The sequence below is a fragment of the Trachypithecus francoisi genome, unplaced genomic scaffold (genome assembly GCF_009764315.1).
Source record: "Trachypithecus francoisi isolate TF-2019V2 unplaced genomic scaffold, Tfra_2.0 Lachesis_group21, whole genome shotgun sequence".
In the NCBI taxonomy this organism is placed as follows: domain Eukaryota; kingdom Metazoa; phylum Chordata; class Mammalia; order Primates; family Cercopithecidae; genus Trachypithecus; species Trachypithecus francoisi.
In genome coordinates this window covers 6,119,434-6,136,811 of record NW_022681467.1, presented here as the reverse complement: position 1 = coordinate 6,136,811, position 17,378 = coordinate 6,119,434, and the positions used below count along the sequence as shown (strand labels likewise).

The 17,378-nt window shown below is 42.1% G+C and overlaps 1 protein-coding gene across 1 annotated transcript in view; it reads left to right on the top strand.

Moving 5' to 3' along the window:
• Window positions 1-17,378, top strand: part of CFAP61 (cilia and flagella associated protein 61) — a 308,416-nt gene that overhangs the window by 104,389 nt on the left and 186,649 nt on the right. The window contains exons 11-13 of the mRNA XM_033185470.1: window positions 10,668-10,846; window positions 13,015-13,054; window positions 15,942-16,081. Of these exons, the coding sequence (XP_033041361.1) occupies window positions 10,668-10,846; window positions 13,015-13,054; window positions 15,942-16,081 (359 nt within the window). The remainder of the gene's footprint in view (window positions 1-10,667; window positions 10,847-13,014; window positions 13,055-15,941; window positions 16,082-17,378) is intronic.

Genomic DNA, 17,378 nt, shown 5'->3' with positions numbered 1-17,378 from the left:
TCGCCACCAGTTCACACCTCCCACCTCCTTTAGGACGTGCTGCACCAAGCCTCACCTCCTTACCTCGTCCCCTGCTGTGATTAATCTTTTCTTCTGTATTCTCTGCACGGCCTGTACTGTAAGCTGCCATTTCTACATAAATTATTTGCAAAAATTTTAGTAAATACAGCTTATCTCTCCTTCCCATTGCCCAAAAAGAAAACATCTTGGAGAGGCAAAACGTTTATAAGGGTTTTCTCTGTATCATATGCACATATATACACTCATGTCTGTATCTGGGTGTGTTATTAACGTATGTCTGTCATTCACATGCATCTCGGGATTTGGGAAGTCCTCTCTCCTGCTACAAATGCAGGCCAAGGAGTGTAGCATCTTCCACCAGTGCAGTGGCCATCCCTGGGGACTTCCTCATCCTTTCTTGGTTTCCCTTCATCCCACCCATGCCTTTGCAGGTGGTCCCTTGACCACTTCATTGGAGTGTCCCTTCTTGTTCCCTACCAGAAGCCTGGCGGTTCTGGAAGAGATTGGCAGGGTCCTGTGAACCCTGCTCAGGATCTCGAACTTTTCCTAAGGAGCAGAGGAGGGTGTTGTAGGCCTTTGAGTGGGAGATTGGTACAATAAGGCATTTTCATTCCCTGATGATGAGCACAGTCCTGGAATTTCAGTAGTTTCCCGAGAGCCTCTTGGTGATGGATGGACTGACTCAGGAACAGAAGCCTAGAGCACCCTTGAGAAGGGAATGGAACATGGGGCTTAGTCATATCCATAGAGGCACCGGGACAGATTCACTGAACACTAAGCCCAGACACTGAAGTTCTGCCAGAGGGCCAGGTTCTCCAGCCCCGCTCCTCTCCGGATTCTGACCAGTAAAGGAGTCTACCCAGAAGTCAGCTAGGGATTGAAGTACCCCTTTCTCATGGCTAACACTGAACCAGAGAACAAAGCTTGGACCGATAACACAAATGGGCTTCCCATTTCTCCTTACTGAATTAAATGCCCCCATGTGGTTGTAGGCAGGCCTCACCTGTGGGGCAGGGTCTCCCCACTCCCAGCTAATTACATGGAGGGGAGGAGAAAACACGCACCCTGGGAGCAGGATGTGCTGCCAGAAAGAGACAGCACAATGCAGGCACAGGGTCCAGTTTTTGAATCTCACGTTAGCATGTGCTGTTGGAGCCCCACCCATATCCTCTAGCCCTTATTCTTCCTGAGCACCCTGTGAGGACAAGGAATGCAAGTGCCTGGTCTTCCTTCCATGCCGTGTTTGCAGCAGGGCAGGCTGTTTGGGGAAGCAGCCATCAGCCAGTGACTGAAGGGATTGGAGAATCAATACGCCAGCTCCTTCACCTCTTAGATGGGACCACTCTGCACTGTGTTCTCTAGGCTCCCAGAGATCCAGGTGGGATTGATTCACCGTAGTCACCCACATCTTGAAGCACCCCATGCTGGCAGCCTCCCCTTCCTCACCTCACACGCCACTCCTCTTACAGAATGTCCTGGCTTTGCTCCCCAAGTAAACTACTGACTCTCAAACTCTTAGTTCAGGGTGTGTTTCTGGGGCAACCTGCACTAGGAGACTTACTGACCAGTTGGGCACTCCCTGTGCCCTAGGGAGGAAAGTCAGGGTGTAGAAGAGGACAGCAGTTTTCTCTCTAATATTCCTAAGACGGTAGCCGTTCCCTTATGAACCCAAGCGAGGATGTGGATGGAGGGACAGGATGGCTGCCCCCACCACTGCATCAAACATGTTGGAACCCCAGAAGACACCTGAGTCAACAAGGTGGATTGATCTCCTATTTTTATCTCCTCTCCCTACCGGAGAAAACCACTGAAATGACAGTAAAGGAATAAAGAGGGCGCAAATCCACAAAGATGAGATGGAGAGGAGATATTGGAAGATAAGCACTTTAAAAATATTGAGAATAAAAAAATCAATGGAGGAGTTTACACTGGCTTAGCACAGCTGAGGAAGGTGAAACTCAAGCATCTTTATGAGAGGAGAGACTGGTGAAAAGTGTGTGAATTCTGCACAAGGCTGAAGACTGGAGGTTTGCAGAAGGTGGGGTGAGGAACTGGGCTGAAAAACTAGGTAGTCTGATGTGGAGTGACTGGAACACTGGATCCCTGCAGACTCCAGTTAGGTTGTCAGCCACACCCCAAGTGAGAGGATAAAATGACTGTTCTCTAGAGAAATTGAACAGAGGCTGCTGCTAATTCAGATTTAGCCTGTGCTGCATGGGCGTTGTAACGGTGAAGGATAGAGAACAGACAAGTAAGTGGAATTCCCCATTTCGAACAGAGGAATCCACAGCCCCTCCTCCAGCCATGCCCTCTCAATGCCAGGAGCCAGGCCTTGTATTAGTTTCTATTGCTGCTGTAACACATTACCCCAAACTTCATGGCTTATAACAACACAAATTTATTATTGTGCAGTTCTGGAGGTTAGAATTCCACAATGGGTTTGAGTGTGCTGAGCTTCAGGTGTAGACAGGGGCGTGTTCCTTCTGGAGACTCTGGGGGAGAATCTGTTTCCCTTGCCTTTGCCAGCTTCTAGAAGCCACTTGCATTCCATGCCCTGTGGCCCCTTCCTCCATCTTCAGAGCTGGCAGTGCAGCATCTTCGTCCCTCTGACTCGGACCTGCTGCCTCCCTCTTAGCAGATCCCTGCAATTCCACTGGGCCCCACCCTGATCATCCAGGAGCATCTCCTCATCATAGAACCCTTCATGTGATGACATCTGCATAATCCCTGTGCCCTGAAAGATAACATATTTACAGGTTGCAGGGACTAGGACCTGTAACATCTTTGGGGGCCACTGTTCCAGCTACCACAGTTCCCCGTGCAGGATATTGGAGAACTTAAGTCCCCCAAAAACTGACAGGCCCAAAGAAAATGCCTTCAGATAATGTCACTGAAGGTGGCCACCCAATAATAATGCCATATCTCTGCCTGATCACCCCATTAAGTGCCCCAATAGCCAGTGTCTGTGGAGTTTTGCCTCTCAAGCGTGTTGCTTTTGGGAAGCTAAAAATGTGCTCTAGTGATATAAGGGCCTAAATGATGCACAAAAAAGACAAAGAAAAGACCTGGAACTTATGAAGTAGGAGCTGCAATATAGGCAGGCCAGCAGAGCTGCAAGTCCAGATTAGAGGGGAGAAAAAAGGAAGCTCATATATTATCTCAAATGCCTGATCATTTGGAAAATAGTAGTGACCAACACTTGGCAAATCTGATAAAGCAAGTGAAAAATTTAGGAAACCAAGTGAATAAAAACTAAGCACACACATGAAAACATTGTCATATTACACTACTTTCCTCAGCAACAGCAGAACTTACACATTCATATTAGTGTAAATACTTATGGATTTAACCCTGAATTGTGATGTAATTATCCTGGGGGATAAGATGTGGGGAAGAGGGTAGGATAAGAGGGATTAATCTAGCCACTATATCAATATCCAGTAGGAAATTCTAAAAATGAATGAATTTAGAAATAGCACCATAAACATACTGCTCAGAAATATAGAGGGGCGGAGCAAGATGGCCGAATAGGAACAGCTCCAGTCTCCAACTCCCAGCGCGAGTAACACAGAAGACCGGTGATTTCTGCATTTTCAACTGAGGTACTGGGGTCATCTCTCTAGGGAGTGCCGGACAATCGGTGCTGGTCAGCTGCTGCAGCCTGACCAGCGTGAGCTGAAGCAGGGCGAGGCATCGCCTCACCTGGAAGCGCAAGGGGAAAGGAAATCCGTTTTCCTAGCCAGGGGAACTGAGACACATAACACCTGGAAAATCGCGTAACTCCCACCCCAATACTGCGCTTTAAGGAAACAGGCACACCAGGAGAATATATCCCACACCTGGCCGGGAGGGTCCCACGCCCACGGAGCCTCCCTCACTGCTAACACAGCCGTCTGCGGTGATCTATCCGCAAGGCAGCAGCGAGGCTGGGGGAGGGGCGCCCGCCATTGCTGAGGCTTAAGTAGGTAAACAAAGCCGCTGGGAAGCTCGAACTGGGTGGAGCTCACAGCAGCTCAAGGAAACCTGCCTGTCTCTGTAGACTCCACCTCTGGGGACAGCCCACAGCTGAGGTCCAATAGGGAAAGCAGCGGGGGCGGTGCAGAGGCGAACGACTCTGTCTGACAGCTTTGGGGAGAGCCGTGGATCTCCCAACGCGGAGGTTGAGATCCGAGAACGGACAGACTGCCTGCTCAGGTGGGTCCCTGACCCCTGAGTAGCCTAACTGGGAGACATCCCCCACTAGGGGCAGTCTGACACCCCACACCTCACAGGGTGGAGTCATCCCTGAGAGGAAACTTCCAAAGGAAGAATCAGACAGGTACACTCGCTGCTCAGCAATATTCTATCTTTGGCAACCTCTGCTGCTGATACCCAGGCAAACAGGGTCTGGAGTGGACCTCAAGCAATCTCCAACAGACCAACAGACAGTCCTTCTGACTGTCAGACGGAAAACTATCAAACAGGAAGGACACCTATACCAAAACCCCATCAGTACGTCACCATCATCAAAGACCAGAGACAGATAAAACCACAAAGATGGGGAAAAAGCAGGGCAGAAAAGCTGGAAATTCAAAAAATAAGAGCGCATCTCCCCCTGCAAAGGAGCGCAGCCCATCGCCAGCAACGGATCAAAGCTGGTCAGAGAATGACTTTGACGAGATGAGAGAAGAAGGCTTCAGTCCATCAAACTTCTCAGAGCTAAAGGAGGAATTACGTACCCAGCGCAAAGAAACTAAAAATCTTGAAAAAAAAGTGGAAGAATTGACAGCTAGACTAATTAATGCAGAGAAGATCATAAACGAAATGACAGAGATGAAAACCATGACACGAGAAATACGTGACAAATGCACAAGCTTCAGTAACCGACTCGATCAACTGGAAGAAAGAGTATCAGCGATTGAGGATCAAATGAATGAAATGAAGCGAGAAGAGAAAACCAAAAGAAAAAAGAAGAAAAAGAAATGAACAAAGCCTGCAAGAAGTATGGGATTATGTAAAAAGACCAAATCTACGTCTGATTGGGGTGCCTGAAAGTGAGGGGGAAAATGGAACCAAGTTGGAAAACACTCTTCAGGATATCATCCAGGAGAACTTCCCCAACCTAGTAGGGCAGGCCAACATTCAAATTCAGGAAATACAGAGAACGCCACAAAGATACTCCTCCAGAAGAGCAACTCCAAGACACATAATTGCCAGATTCACCAAAGTTGAAATGAAGGAAAAAATCTTAAGGGCAGCCAGAGAGAAAGGTCGGGTTACCCACAAAGGGAAGCCCATCCGACTAACAGCAGACCTCTCGGCAGAAACTCTACAAGCCAGAAGAGAGTGGGGGCCAATATTCAACGTTCTTAAAGAAAAGAATTTTCAACCCAGAATTTCATATCCAGCCAAACTAAGTTTCATCAGTGAAGGAGAAATAAAATCCTTTACAGATAAGCAAATGCTTAGAGATTTTGTCACCACCAGGCCTGCCTTACAAGAGACCCTGAAGGAAGCCCTAAACATGGAAAGGAACAACCGGTACCAGCCATTGCAAAAACATGCCAAAATGTAAAGACCATCGAGGCTAGGAAGAAACTGCATCAACTAATGAGCAAAATAACCAGTTAATATCATAATGACAGGATCAAGTTCACACATAACAATATTAACCTTAAATGTAAATGGACTAAATGCTCCAATGAAAAGACACAGACTGGCAAACTGGATAAAGAGTCAAGACCCATCAGTCTGCTGTATTCAGGAGACCCATCTCACATGCAGAGACATACATAGGCTCAAAATAAAGGGATGGAGAAAGATCTACCAAGCAAATGGAGAACAAAAAAAAGCAGGGGTTGCAATCCTAGTCTCTGATAAAACAGACTTTAAACCATCAAAGATCAAAAGAGACAAAGAAGGCCATTACATAATGGTAAAGGGATCAATTCAACAGGAAGAGCTAACTCTCCTAAATATATATGCACCCAATACAGGAGCACCCAGATTCATAAAGCAAGTCCTTAGAGACCTACAAAGAGACTTAGACTCCCATACAATAATAATGGGAGATTTCAACACTCCACTGTCAACATTAGACAGATCAACGAGACAGAAAGTTAACAAGGATATCCAGGAATTGAACTCATCTCTGCACCAAGCGGACCTAATAGACATCTATAGAACTCTCCACCCCAAATCAACAGAATATACATTCTTCTCAGCACCACATCGCACTTATTCCAAAATTGACCACATAATTGGAAGTAAAGCACTCCTCAGCAAATGTACAAGAACAGAAATTATAACAAACTGTCTCTCAGACCACAGTGCAATCAAACTAGAACTCAGGACTAAGAAACTCAATCAAAACCGCTCAACTACATGGAAACTGAATAACCTGCTCCTGAATGACTACTGGGTACATAACGAAATGAAAGCAGAAATAAAGATGTTCTTTGAAACCAATGAGAACAAAGATACAACATACCAGAATCTCTGGGACACATTTAAAGCAGTGTGTAGAGGGAAATTTATAGCACTAAATGCCCACAAGAGAAAGCAGGAAAGATCTAAAATTGACACTTAACATCACAATTAAAAGAACTAGAGAGGCAAGAGCAAACACATTCAAAAGCTAGCAGAAGGCAAGAAATAACTAAGATCAGAGCAGAACTGAAGGAGATAGAGTCACAAAAAACCCTCCAAAAAATCAATGAATCCAGGAGTTGGTTTTTTGAAAAGATCAACAAAATTGACAGACCGCTAGCAAGACTAATAAAGAAGAAAAGAGAGAGGAATCAAATAGACGCAATAAAAAATGATAAAGGGGATATCACCATCAACCCCACAGAAATACAAACAACTATCAGAGAATACTATAAATGCCTCTACGCAAATCGACTAGAAAATCTAGAAGAAATGGATAATTTCCTGGACCTTACACTCTCCCAAGACTGAACCAGGAAGAAGTTGAATCCCTGAATAGACCAATAACAGGCTCTGAAATTGAGGCAACAATTAATAGCCTACCCACGAAAAAAAGTCCAGGACCAGATGGATTCACAGCTGAATTCTACCAGAGGTACAAGGAGGAGCTGGTACCATTCCTTCTGAAACTATTCCAATCAATAGAAAAAGAGGGAATCCTCCCTAACTCATTTTATGAGGCCAACATCATCCTGATACCAAAGCCTGGCAGAGACACAACAAAAAAAGAGAATTTTAGACCAATATCCCTGATGAACATCGATGCAAAAATTCTCAATAAAATACTGGCAAACCGGATTCAGCAGCACATCAAAAAGCTTATCCACCATGATCAAGTGGGCTTCATCCCTGGGATGCAAGGCTGGTTCAACATTCGCAAATCAATAAACGTAATCCAGCATATAAACAGAACCAAAGACAAGAACCACATGATTATCTCAATAGATGCAGAAAAGGCTTTTGACAAAATTCAACAGCCCTTTATGCTAAAAACGCTCAATAAATTCGGTATTGATGGAACGTACCTCAAAATAATAAGAGCTATTTACGACAAACCCACAGCTAATATCATACTGAATGGGCAAAAACTGGAAAAATTCCCTTTGAAAACTGGCACAAGACAGGGATGCCCTCTCTCACCACTCCTATTCAACATAGTGTTGGAAGTTCTGGCTAGGGCAATCAGGCAAGAGAAAGAAATCAAGGGTATCCAGTTAGGAAAAGAAGAAGTCAAATTGTCCCTGTTTGCAGATGACATGATTGTATATTTAGAAAACCCCATCGTCTCAGCCCAAAATCTCCTTAAGCTGATAAGCAACTTCAGCAAAGTCTCAGGATACAAAATTAATGTGCAAAAATCACAAGCATTCTTATACACCAGTAACAGACAAGCAGAGAGCCAAATCAGGAATGAACTTCCATTCACAATTGCTTCAAAGAGAATAAAATACCTAGGAATCCAGCTTACAAGGGATGTAAAGGACCTCTTCAAGGAGAACTACAAACCACTGCTCAGTGAAATCAAGGAGGACACAAACAAATGGAAGAACATACCATGCTCATGGATAGGAAGAATCAATATCGTGAAAATGGCCATACTGCCCAAGGTTATTTATAGATTCAATGCCATCCCCATCAAGCTACCAATGAGTTTCTTCACAGAATTGGAAAAAACTGCTTTAAAGTTCATATGGAACCAAAAAAGAGCCCGCATTGCCAAGACAATCCTAGGTCAAAAGGACAAAGCTGGAGGCGTCACGCTACCTGACTTCAAACTATACTACAAGGCTACAGTAACCAAAACAGCATGGTACTGGTACCACAACAGAGAATAGACCAGTGGAACAGAACAGAGTCCTCAGAAATAATACCACACATCTACAGCCATCTGATCTTTGACAAACCTGACAAAAACAAGAAATGGGGAAAGGATTCCCTATTTAATAAATGGTGCTGGGAAAATTGGCTAGCCACAAGTAGAAAGCTAAAACTGGATCCTTTCCTTACCCCTTATACGAAAATTAATTCAAGATGGATTAGAGACTTAAATGTTAGACCTAATACCATAAAAACCCTAGAAGAAAATCTAGGTAGTACCATTCAGGACATAGGCATGGGCAAGGACTTCATGTCTAAAACACCAAAAGCAACGGCAGCAAAAGCCAAAATTGACAAATGGGATCTCATTAAACTAAAGAGCTTTTGCACAGCAAAAGAAACTACCATCAGAGTGAACAGGCAACCTACAGAATGGGAGAAAATTTTTGCAACCTACTCATCTGACAAAGGGCTAATATCCAGAATCTACAAAGAACTCAAACAAATATACAAGAAAAAAACAACCCCATCAAAAAGTGGGGAAAGGATATGAACAGACATTTCTCAAAAGAAGACATCCATACAGCCAACAGACACATGAAAAAATGCTCGTCATCACTCGCCATCAGAGAAATGCAAATCAAAACCACAATGAGATACCATCTCACACCAGTTAGAATGGCAATCATTAAGAAGTCAGGAAACAATAGATGTTGGAGAGGATGTGGAGAAATAGGAACACTTTTACACTGTTGGTGGGATTGTAAACTAGTTCAACCATTATGGAAAACAGTATGGCGATTCCTCAAGGATCTAGAACTAGATGTACCATATGACCCAGCCATCCCACTACTGGGTATATACCCAAAGGATTATAAATTACTCTACTACAAAGACACATGCACACGTATGTTTATTGCGGCACTATTCACAATAGCAAAGACTTGGAATCAACCCAAATGTCCATCTGTGACAGACTGGATTAAGAAAATGTGGCACATATACACCATGGAATACTATGCAGCCATCAAAAAGGATGAGTTTGCGTCCTTTGTAGGGACATGGATGCAGCTGGAAACCATCATTCTTAGCAAACTATCACAAGAAGAGAAAACCAAACACCGCATGTTCTCACTCATAGGTGGGAACTGAACAATGAGATCACTTGGACTCGGGAAGGGGAACATCACACACTGGGGCCTATCATGGGGAGGGGGGAGGAGGGAGGGATTGCTTTGGGGAGTTATACATGATATAAACGTTATGCACATGTACCCTAGAACTTAAAGTATAATAAAAAATAAAAAATAAAAAAATAAAAAAATAAAAAAAATAAAATAAATAAATTAAAAAAAAAAAAAAAGAAATATAGAGGTAAATACCCAAAGAAATGAAAAGGTCAAAAGTTCTGTTCAATGGAGGTAGAGACTTGGAAGGACAGAGAACTGCTGATTTTCTTAATAAATGTTTGGTGCTGATATTATTTTAAATTTTTCTATATGCATGTATTACTTTGATTTAAAAGAACTCCATGAGGGATCTCAAAAGGAATCATCTTCTGAGTTATGACACCTTTTTAGATGCACCTGAACCAAGACAGAACAGCTTCAGCCCTGACTTTCAGGTGGCTGTGGTCCATTTGACCTTCCTGGGCTCCACCTCGCCACCACAGTTACTCCCAGGGCCACCTGACCAGTCCCAAGATTCAAAAATTCTTGTATCACAATGAACACAGTTTTAGGGAGAGAAGTATTTTGCTTCCTGAGTTACTATAATGTGTATGTAATACTACAACGCTCTAATATCCACCCCAGGATGCAGTTAAAATATGGACCCTATGTCAAAGGCCAACTGAAACTATTTGTCTCGTGTGAGACCTTCATGTGAGAACTAGTTTTTTTTTTTCTTTATTATTATTTTTTAAATTTTATTTTAAGTTCTGGGATACATGTGCAGAACGTGCAGGTTTGTTACCTAGGTATACACGTGCCATGGTGGTTTGCTGCACCTGTCAACCCGTCATCTAGGTTTTAAGCCCTGCCTGCATTAGGTATTTGTCTTAATGCTCTCCCTCCCCTTCCCCGCTTAACCCCCCGACAGGCCCCAGTGTGTGTTGTTCCCCTCCCTGTGTCCATGTGTTCTCATTGAAGAACTAGTTTTTAAAAACCTTTTATAAATTTTGAGTATCTCATTAAGAACCTCTCCTGAAAACCAGGCCTGGCCCAGGATGAGTTGTTTCGGGTGAGACAGTCACACCTGTCCTCAGAACAGTGTCATGTAGAGATAATGCAAACAGCAGCCCACTAAATTATAGGGAATTGACAGGATTCTCATTGGCTCCTCCTGTCTCCTTGCTCTAGGACATAGAAAAACTCAGTGACGTCTCCACTGGATATGCACAGGATCACCATGTCAGCAGTAGGAGCTTGGCATCGCTCTCACTGCCTGAAGAGCCCGTCCACTTCCGCCCCATCTACAGGGGAGCCTCAGCTGCTTTTTGTATTCAGCTGTTTTGTATTGATGAGAAATACGAAGCAAGGCAAGTACTGGCCTTCTGGCTGGCTGTCACAGTGAGAATCTCTTCTGGCATTGGTGGCCCAACATTTTAACTTTACAAAGCCAGTAATTTCCAACCCTGGCCCGCATCCTAATCTCCTGGGGAATTTTTAAAAACCACAAATTCCTAAGGCCCATCCAGAGATTCTAGTCCATCACATTTTAACAAGGGCTACAGAAGTGGGCTAGAAAGCTGGCCCACCTGTGTAACAATTGGGACTATGGAAAATTATCACTTACATAACCACATGCTGCTCCCATTCTGTAAAGTTTGCATTTCTTGGAGAATTTGGATTTGGGTTACTGGTTTTCTAGAGTCTTTGGTTACAAGTAACAGAAAATCCAACCAAACTGGCTTTGGAAAAAAAATTGAATAATTGCCTCACGTACCTAAGGATAACTCCAGTGATGAGACTAATTTAAATATGGCTTGATCTAGGATTTGTTTAGATAACCAAATCAAGGACCAAGTTTCTCTGTCTACCTCTTCAGCCTGTGTATTAGTTTGTTTTCATGCTGGTGATAAATACATACTCAAGACTGGGTAATTTATAAAGAAAAAGAGGTTTAATGAACTCACAGTTCCATATGGCTGGGGAGGTCTCACGATCATGGGGGAAGACAAAAGCCACGTCTTACATGGCAGCAGGCAAAAGGACAATGAGAGCCAAGTGAAAGGAGTTTCCTCTTATGAAACCATGAGATCTCGTGAGACTTATTCACTACTACGAGAACGGTATGGGGGAACTGCCCCCAGGATTCAGTTATCTCCCACAGAGTCCCTCCCACAACACTTGGGAATTGTGGTAGCTACAATTCAAGATGAGATTTGGGTGGGGACACAGCCAAACCATATCACCCTACTTCCCTACTATTGGCCCCTTTCTCAGAGGAGTGCCCCATCCTGGGCCTAAGACCACTGACAGTCTCAGGTCTGCATCAAAATCCAGTGAGGAGGACTTGCCGGGATGGGCCCAGCTTTTTCCAGCCAAAGTCCCATGAGGGCTGACAGGACTGTGTGTTCATTCCTGAGCCAAAGGCTGTGATGAGCCCATGCCACAAGGAGATAGAGGAGATGGGCTGCATCCCTTAGCTCATGTTCTACCCAGAATCTACAGCTGGTGCCTCAGCCACATGGAATATCTGAGCGAGGGATAAATTGACACCCAACAGCAATCCAGCAAGCAAGGAGGAGGCATGCATGGTGCTGGGCTTTGTCTAAAGCCCCGGCGCCCACCAGACCTCATAGCTACCCACCCCGCCCCTCCAGAACACCCATATGTTCAGTGCTTACTGTTCTCCTGTGGTCTGAACACTGGACGCTGCCCTCAGTGCCTGGATGCCACATCTCCTTGGCACCGACTTCTCATCTGTTCATAGAACCATCTCGAAGAGGAAATGATTGGCCCATTTTGATGGAATGGAAGGCTCTAGAATGTCTTTTAGATGACCAAGAATAGCTGGACAGTTCCTCTTCAGAGGTTCTGTTTAAACATGTTCTCAATCTCCCAGCATCCCCTGGAACCATGTTGTACTTTAACTTTTTTCGCCTTGAGTTTTTGGCTTCTGTGGAGATCTGGGACATTGAAAAGATAAATTCTTTTTATTCTAATTGTGTTGTAGACATCTAAAAACTTGTAAAGCCTTTCTATATTTGTTGCTTTATATTTATTTTATTGGTACATTTAAATATGATTGTGCTTAGAGTATACTTTTTGAATTTTGAAACAGGAATTTGATGACCCAGTGTAGTTTGCCTATGAACTTACATCTGCAGCTAGTCAGAAAATCTTCAACAGATAAAAGGGAAAAAGATCAGAAGCAGCCTATAATATTTCCCACCTCTCCTCTTAACTCTTTCAAAACAGACGGGAAGGATCGGAGGCACAGAATGACCAATTTTGCTTTGGCTTTTCAAATGCACAGAGATTATTAATTGATGTGAAAGTGCCTTCAGTTCTGCAGAATACTTTATTACTGGCATATGAAGCTTGCGACTTATGTGCCCCATTAGTGTTCAGCTAGACACACGTTCTGACTAGTGGTTGGCTAATCACTGCCCGAGGGGAGGGAGCTGTAAATCTCTGTAAATGTCCACTGATGTTGCATTTGCTTGCAGGGCCGTGACAGTGCTTACTGTCTTGTTTACAGGTCGCTGGATTTTATGAATTTTGTTTTCAGTCTTTTTTCTGTAAGTACATGCTGAATTTTGAGAACTGATTTTGTAAGCTTAGAGAAGTTATATAAAAGTAAAATGTCATAAATTTATTATGCTATCAATGTTGAGGTTTGTGTTCTGAGAATAAGGTCAAATGGCATGTCATGAGCTCATAAAAATAGAAAGTATTGTCATTTTCAAGAATTTTTAAGTCATGCTATTTTAGCAGTTCTCTTTAAATGCAGAATTTCTTTTAGACATAGCCTTACCAGTATTTTATCAGAATCAAATCATTTATAGTAATATATGCAAATGTCAGAAATTAAAGTGAATGACACAGTTATGTTATTTGATAGATTATATTGGCTATAAGTGTTCTGAAACCATCATAATACTTTTCTGAGGGTAGCAAAGTAGGGACTTGTTGATTTTCAGGTTGATATTTCTTTCCCTACTAGTTCCTCAGGCCTGATTTCATGCCTGTCTTGTAGAGGGGGCTCACCCCATATTGGTGAATGGGCCTGCAGGCTAATATCCAAGTGCAAATAAGATTCTCCATGTCAGGGTGTCTTGGGCTTCTGCCTACATTCTTGTCTCATTGTTCTCTAGGGATGGAGATCCAGCCGAACTCTCACACTTCTTTATTGAAGGAAAGAAAATGGGGAAGGAAGTTTTGAGGGACAAAAAGCGTTTTTTATAAAGACAGGCCTGTTAAGTAAAGTCAACAACTGTACTTCTTCAGTTGACTGATTTCAATAAAAATATCTATTGCTTTATATTTCCTGGATACTCTTTCTCATGAGGCAAAAACAAGTATACTTTAATTATTTTGTCTTAAAACTATGTGATGTTAAATTTTATTTCCTCATTTTTATTATAATGAAGCTATGTAATAAGGCAATACGTTCTCCATCATAATTTTTAAAAATTGATTATTAAGGCACTTTCAAAACAATGTAGATTACCCTAAACATAGGATTTACAAAGTTGATTTCCCTCAAAGACTCCTCAAATAAATTTCACTAATTTTAATTATTTCCTATGTTAAAGTCCATGTAAAGGTAAATCTTTAACATTATAAAAGTAATGCTGGCTTTAAAAAGTTACAAGAGCCATTTACATTTCAATTCTATTTGACTTCGGAACATGGACGACAGGAAGAAAATAACCTTGATTGCTTCATCCTTAATCCTTCAAATCCGAGATGAAACAACTCATTATAGTTAGTCTCCCCCTCCCAGAGGAAGCCCACCCAGACTTGGCACCCAGTCCTTATTTTCAACTTGAGTATTTCAGCAACTTGACTCTCAGTTTCCCCAAAAGGAGTCTTGCTAATTTGCTAAAAAGAAGGAAGATAAGGTCAAACAATGATTCACTCCTTTGAGCTGCACAAATGTCCCCAGGATTTTGGAATAGCACAAGTAATGCCTTTATAGGGTTCAAGAGGAGGCGAGATCCCAAAGGGACAAATTAGCTTTGGGAAGAGCAGGCTGCTTTTGCAGGGACCTGGCAGAGGATCAGGCAGCTGCGTGAAGCTCAGATAGCCTAGAGCAGCACTGTCCAGACATGGATTGTGAGCCACATCGGTAATTCTGAATGTTCCAAGAGCCACAAGGAAAAAAAGAAAAAGGAACAGATGAAGTTTATATGATAATATCTTTTATTTAACTTAATATGTCCTAATCCTGTTTTTAAAGAGACAGGGTCTCACTTTGCTGCATGCAGTGTCGCAATCATAGCTCACTATTGCCTCAAACTCCTTGGCTCGAGAGATCATCCTGCCTCAGCCTCCCAAATAGCTGGGACATGCCACCATGCCCAGCTAATTAAAAAAAAAAAAATTGTAGAGATGGGATCTCGCCATCTTGCCCAGGCTGGGCTCGAACTCCTAGGCTCAAGTGGTCCTCCCATCTTGACCTCCCAAAGTACTGGGATTCCAGAAGTGAGCCACTGTGCCTGGGCAAATGTAATCATTTCAACATATAATCAATATGAAAACTTATTAGTGAGCTATTTACATTCTTTTTCTCATGCTAAGTCTTTGAAATCGAATATATATTTCACATCTATAGCACATCTCAATACAAGTACTGAATTTTCATCAGAAATAGTTCATCTGTATTTAGATGTTATAAAATTTACAGTTGGATAAGTAGATTCACACAATCCAAGCACACATAAAACTTTTCCAGTAATGGAATTAAGTATCAATTTTTTAAATTTAAATGAATTTAAATGAAATAAAATTTAAAATTTAGTTCTTTTGCCATACTAGCCACATTTCATTGTCTACTGTACTGAGAGGGCAGGCCTAGAATAGGCGAATGACAGCCCTCAGGACATGCAGGACCTCTTGTGTCTACTAACTAAACCCACTGCCTAGGTTTAGTCATGCTCATGGATCTGTTCATCCAACTGGGATCATGTCATGATAAAATACATACACATTGGTTTATGGATAATCACAGAATTTTAGAGCCAAAAAAGGCCTGGAGTATCATTCTCCTGTCTCACAAGAGGAAGGGGCCACTGGTGTAAGGTCACTTAGTAAGCAAGAGGCCTTTGCTAGGACACCATGCTACCTCAATGACTTTGTGACACAAGTGAACTTGCAAGTATGAATTGTCTTGGTTTAAAAACTACTTCCCCAGAAGAGTTATGCTGAATGACTGCCATCGTGTATAAGATTAATTTATTCAGGTTTCAGTGAGACACAAAGATACTTTTTCCATGCTCTTGTGGTTGCTTATTTCGTGAATTTTATGTGATTATTTTCCAAATTACAGGAAAGGTAATTTGAGTATCCTCTCCTTAACGAACACATTTTGCTTCTAGTTTTCTTGGTGTTTTTTAGAGAAATTTGTTTTTTGATTAATGGTTTTTTATTCTTTCTCTGTGTCCCGGTTTTTGATGATGTTAGGATAAGAACTTCTGTGTAATTTCTGTGCCCCATCTCACCCCTGAGTTCATCCTCATCCAGAACTTCGTGAAAATGGTCCCTTTCAGCACCTGCACCCTCGAGCAGGACCTCTACGTCTTCCACCGGGCCGGCTTGCTCAAGTGAGTAGACACATGTTTGGCCACACAGCAATCCATGAAATTACAGGAGACAAGGGAACAAAGCGCTCCCTGCTATTTTAATAATTTATTTTAAAGATCATCTTTTATTAGAAGAGGGCTTGATTAAGTGATTTTAACTAATACATTTAGAGAAAGAATGGCACTTGAGAAGAGATTTGTCCTCTCAGATATTAAAACAAAATAGAGCTCCACGACAATCAAGACAGGGCCACGTTGACTGATTCTGTAGGCAGAACAATGTAACACAAGAAACAGACCCAGTATAGTAGGAACTCAGTGTGCAGATTGAGCTTTGTATGTGAGTGTGTGTATATAATACATTCATGACAAAGTGTGTGTCACAACAGTGGGGAAAGGAAGGATTCTTCTGTAAATGGTGTGACAAAATGAGGATAGAAACTTTTTGATACTCTATTGTAAAATAGATTCTCAAGTGATTAAAGAGTTAAATGTAAATATTGAAAACATAAAAATTAGAAAATATATTTACAGTGCTAGGTTCTGTGCCAAGTTCTGAGAACACAATGGTGAACAACATACAGACATGGTCCCTGCCTTTTCAAGGCTTATGGACACACATTGTGTAAAACTGCAACTGTGATGGGAGTAACCAGTGCTGGGCATGTGGTACTGAGCATGGAACATTGGGAGAGTTGGCCCAGCCAGATGAAGCTTTCCTGAGAAAGTAATATGGAGTGCTGGATGAGGAAAGTGAGTAAAGATTGGCCTTTATCACGTCTCAGAATGAGAAAGTTCTTTTTAAAACATGAAAGAAAAAAATTAAGGTTTCTTATACTATACCAAGTTTTTTGAACCACCTGATTTAATTAAAATGTAACTGACCAACAGAAGGATGTTTTAAACAAATATGGCAGACAAAAGGTGGGTATATTTAATATATAAAGAGCTTTAATGAATCAATAAGAAAATCATTTAATTCCTAAATAGAACAATTAATAAAAGGCATGACCAGACTGTACAGGAAAAAAAACAAAAATCAGTGTATATTTAATATCTTCTATCTTATTGTTACAAAATATTCTGAAGCTCATCAAACTGCACACTTGAAATGAGTGCCTTTTCTTGTATGTAAATTAGACCTCAATAAAGTTGACGCACAATCTGCTGACGAAAGGTTTGGTGGAGGAGCGTCAGAGAGCTCGCTCTGTAAGTGCTGTGTTAACCATTTGAGTGAAACTTTGAGAAACATCCTAGATGTTCACTTCATAATTAGGGACTGGTTAAAAGAATTTTAGCAAATTCATTTAGTACATTA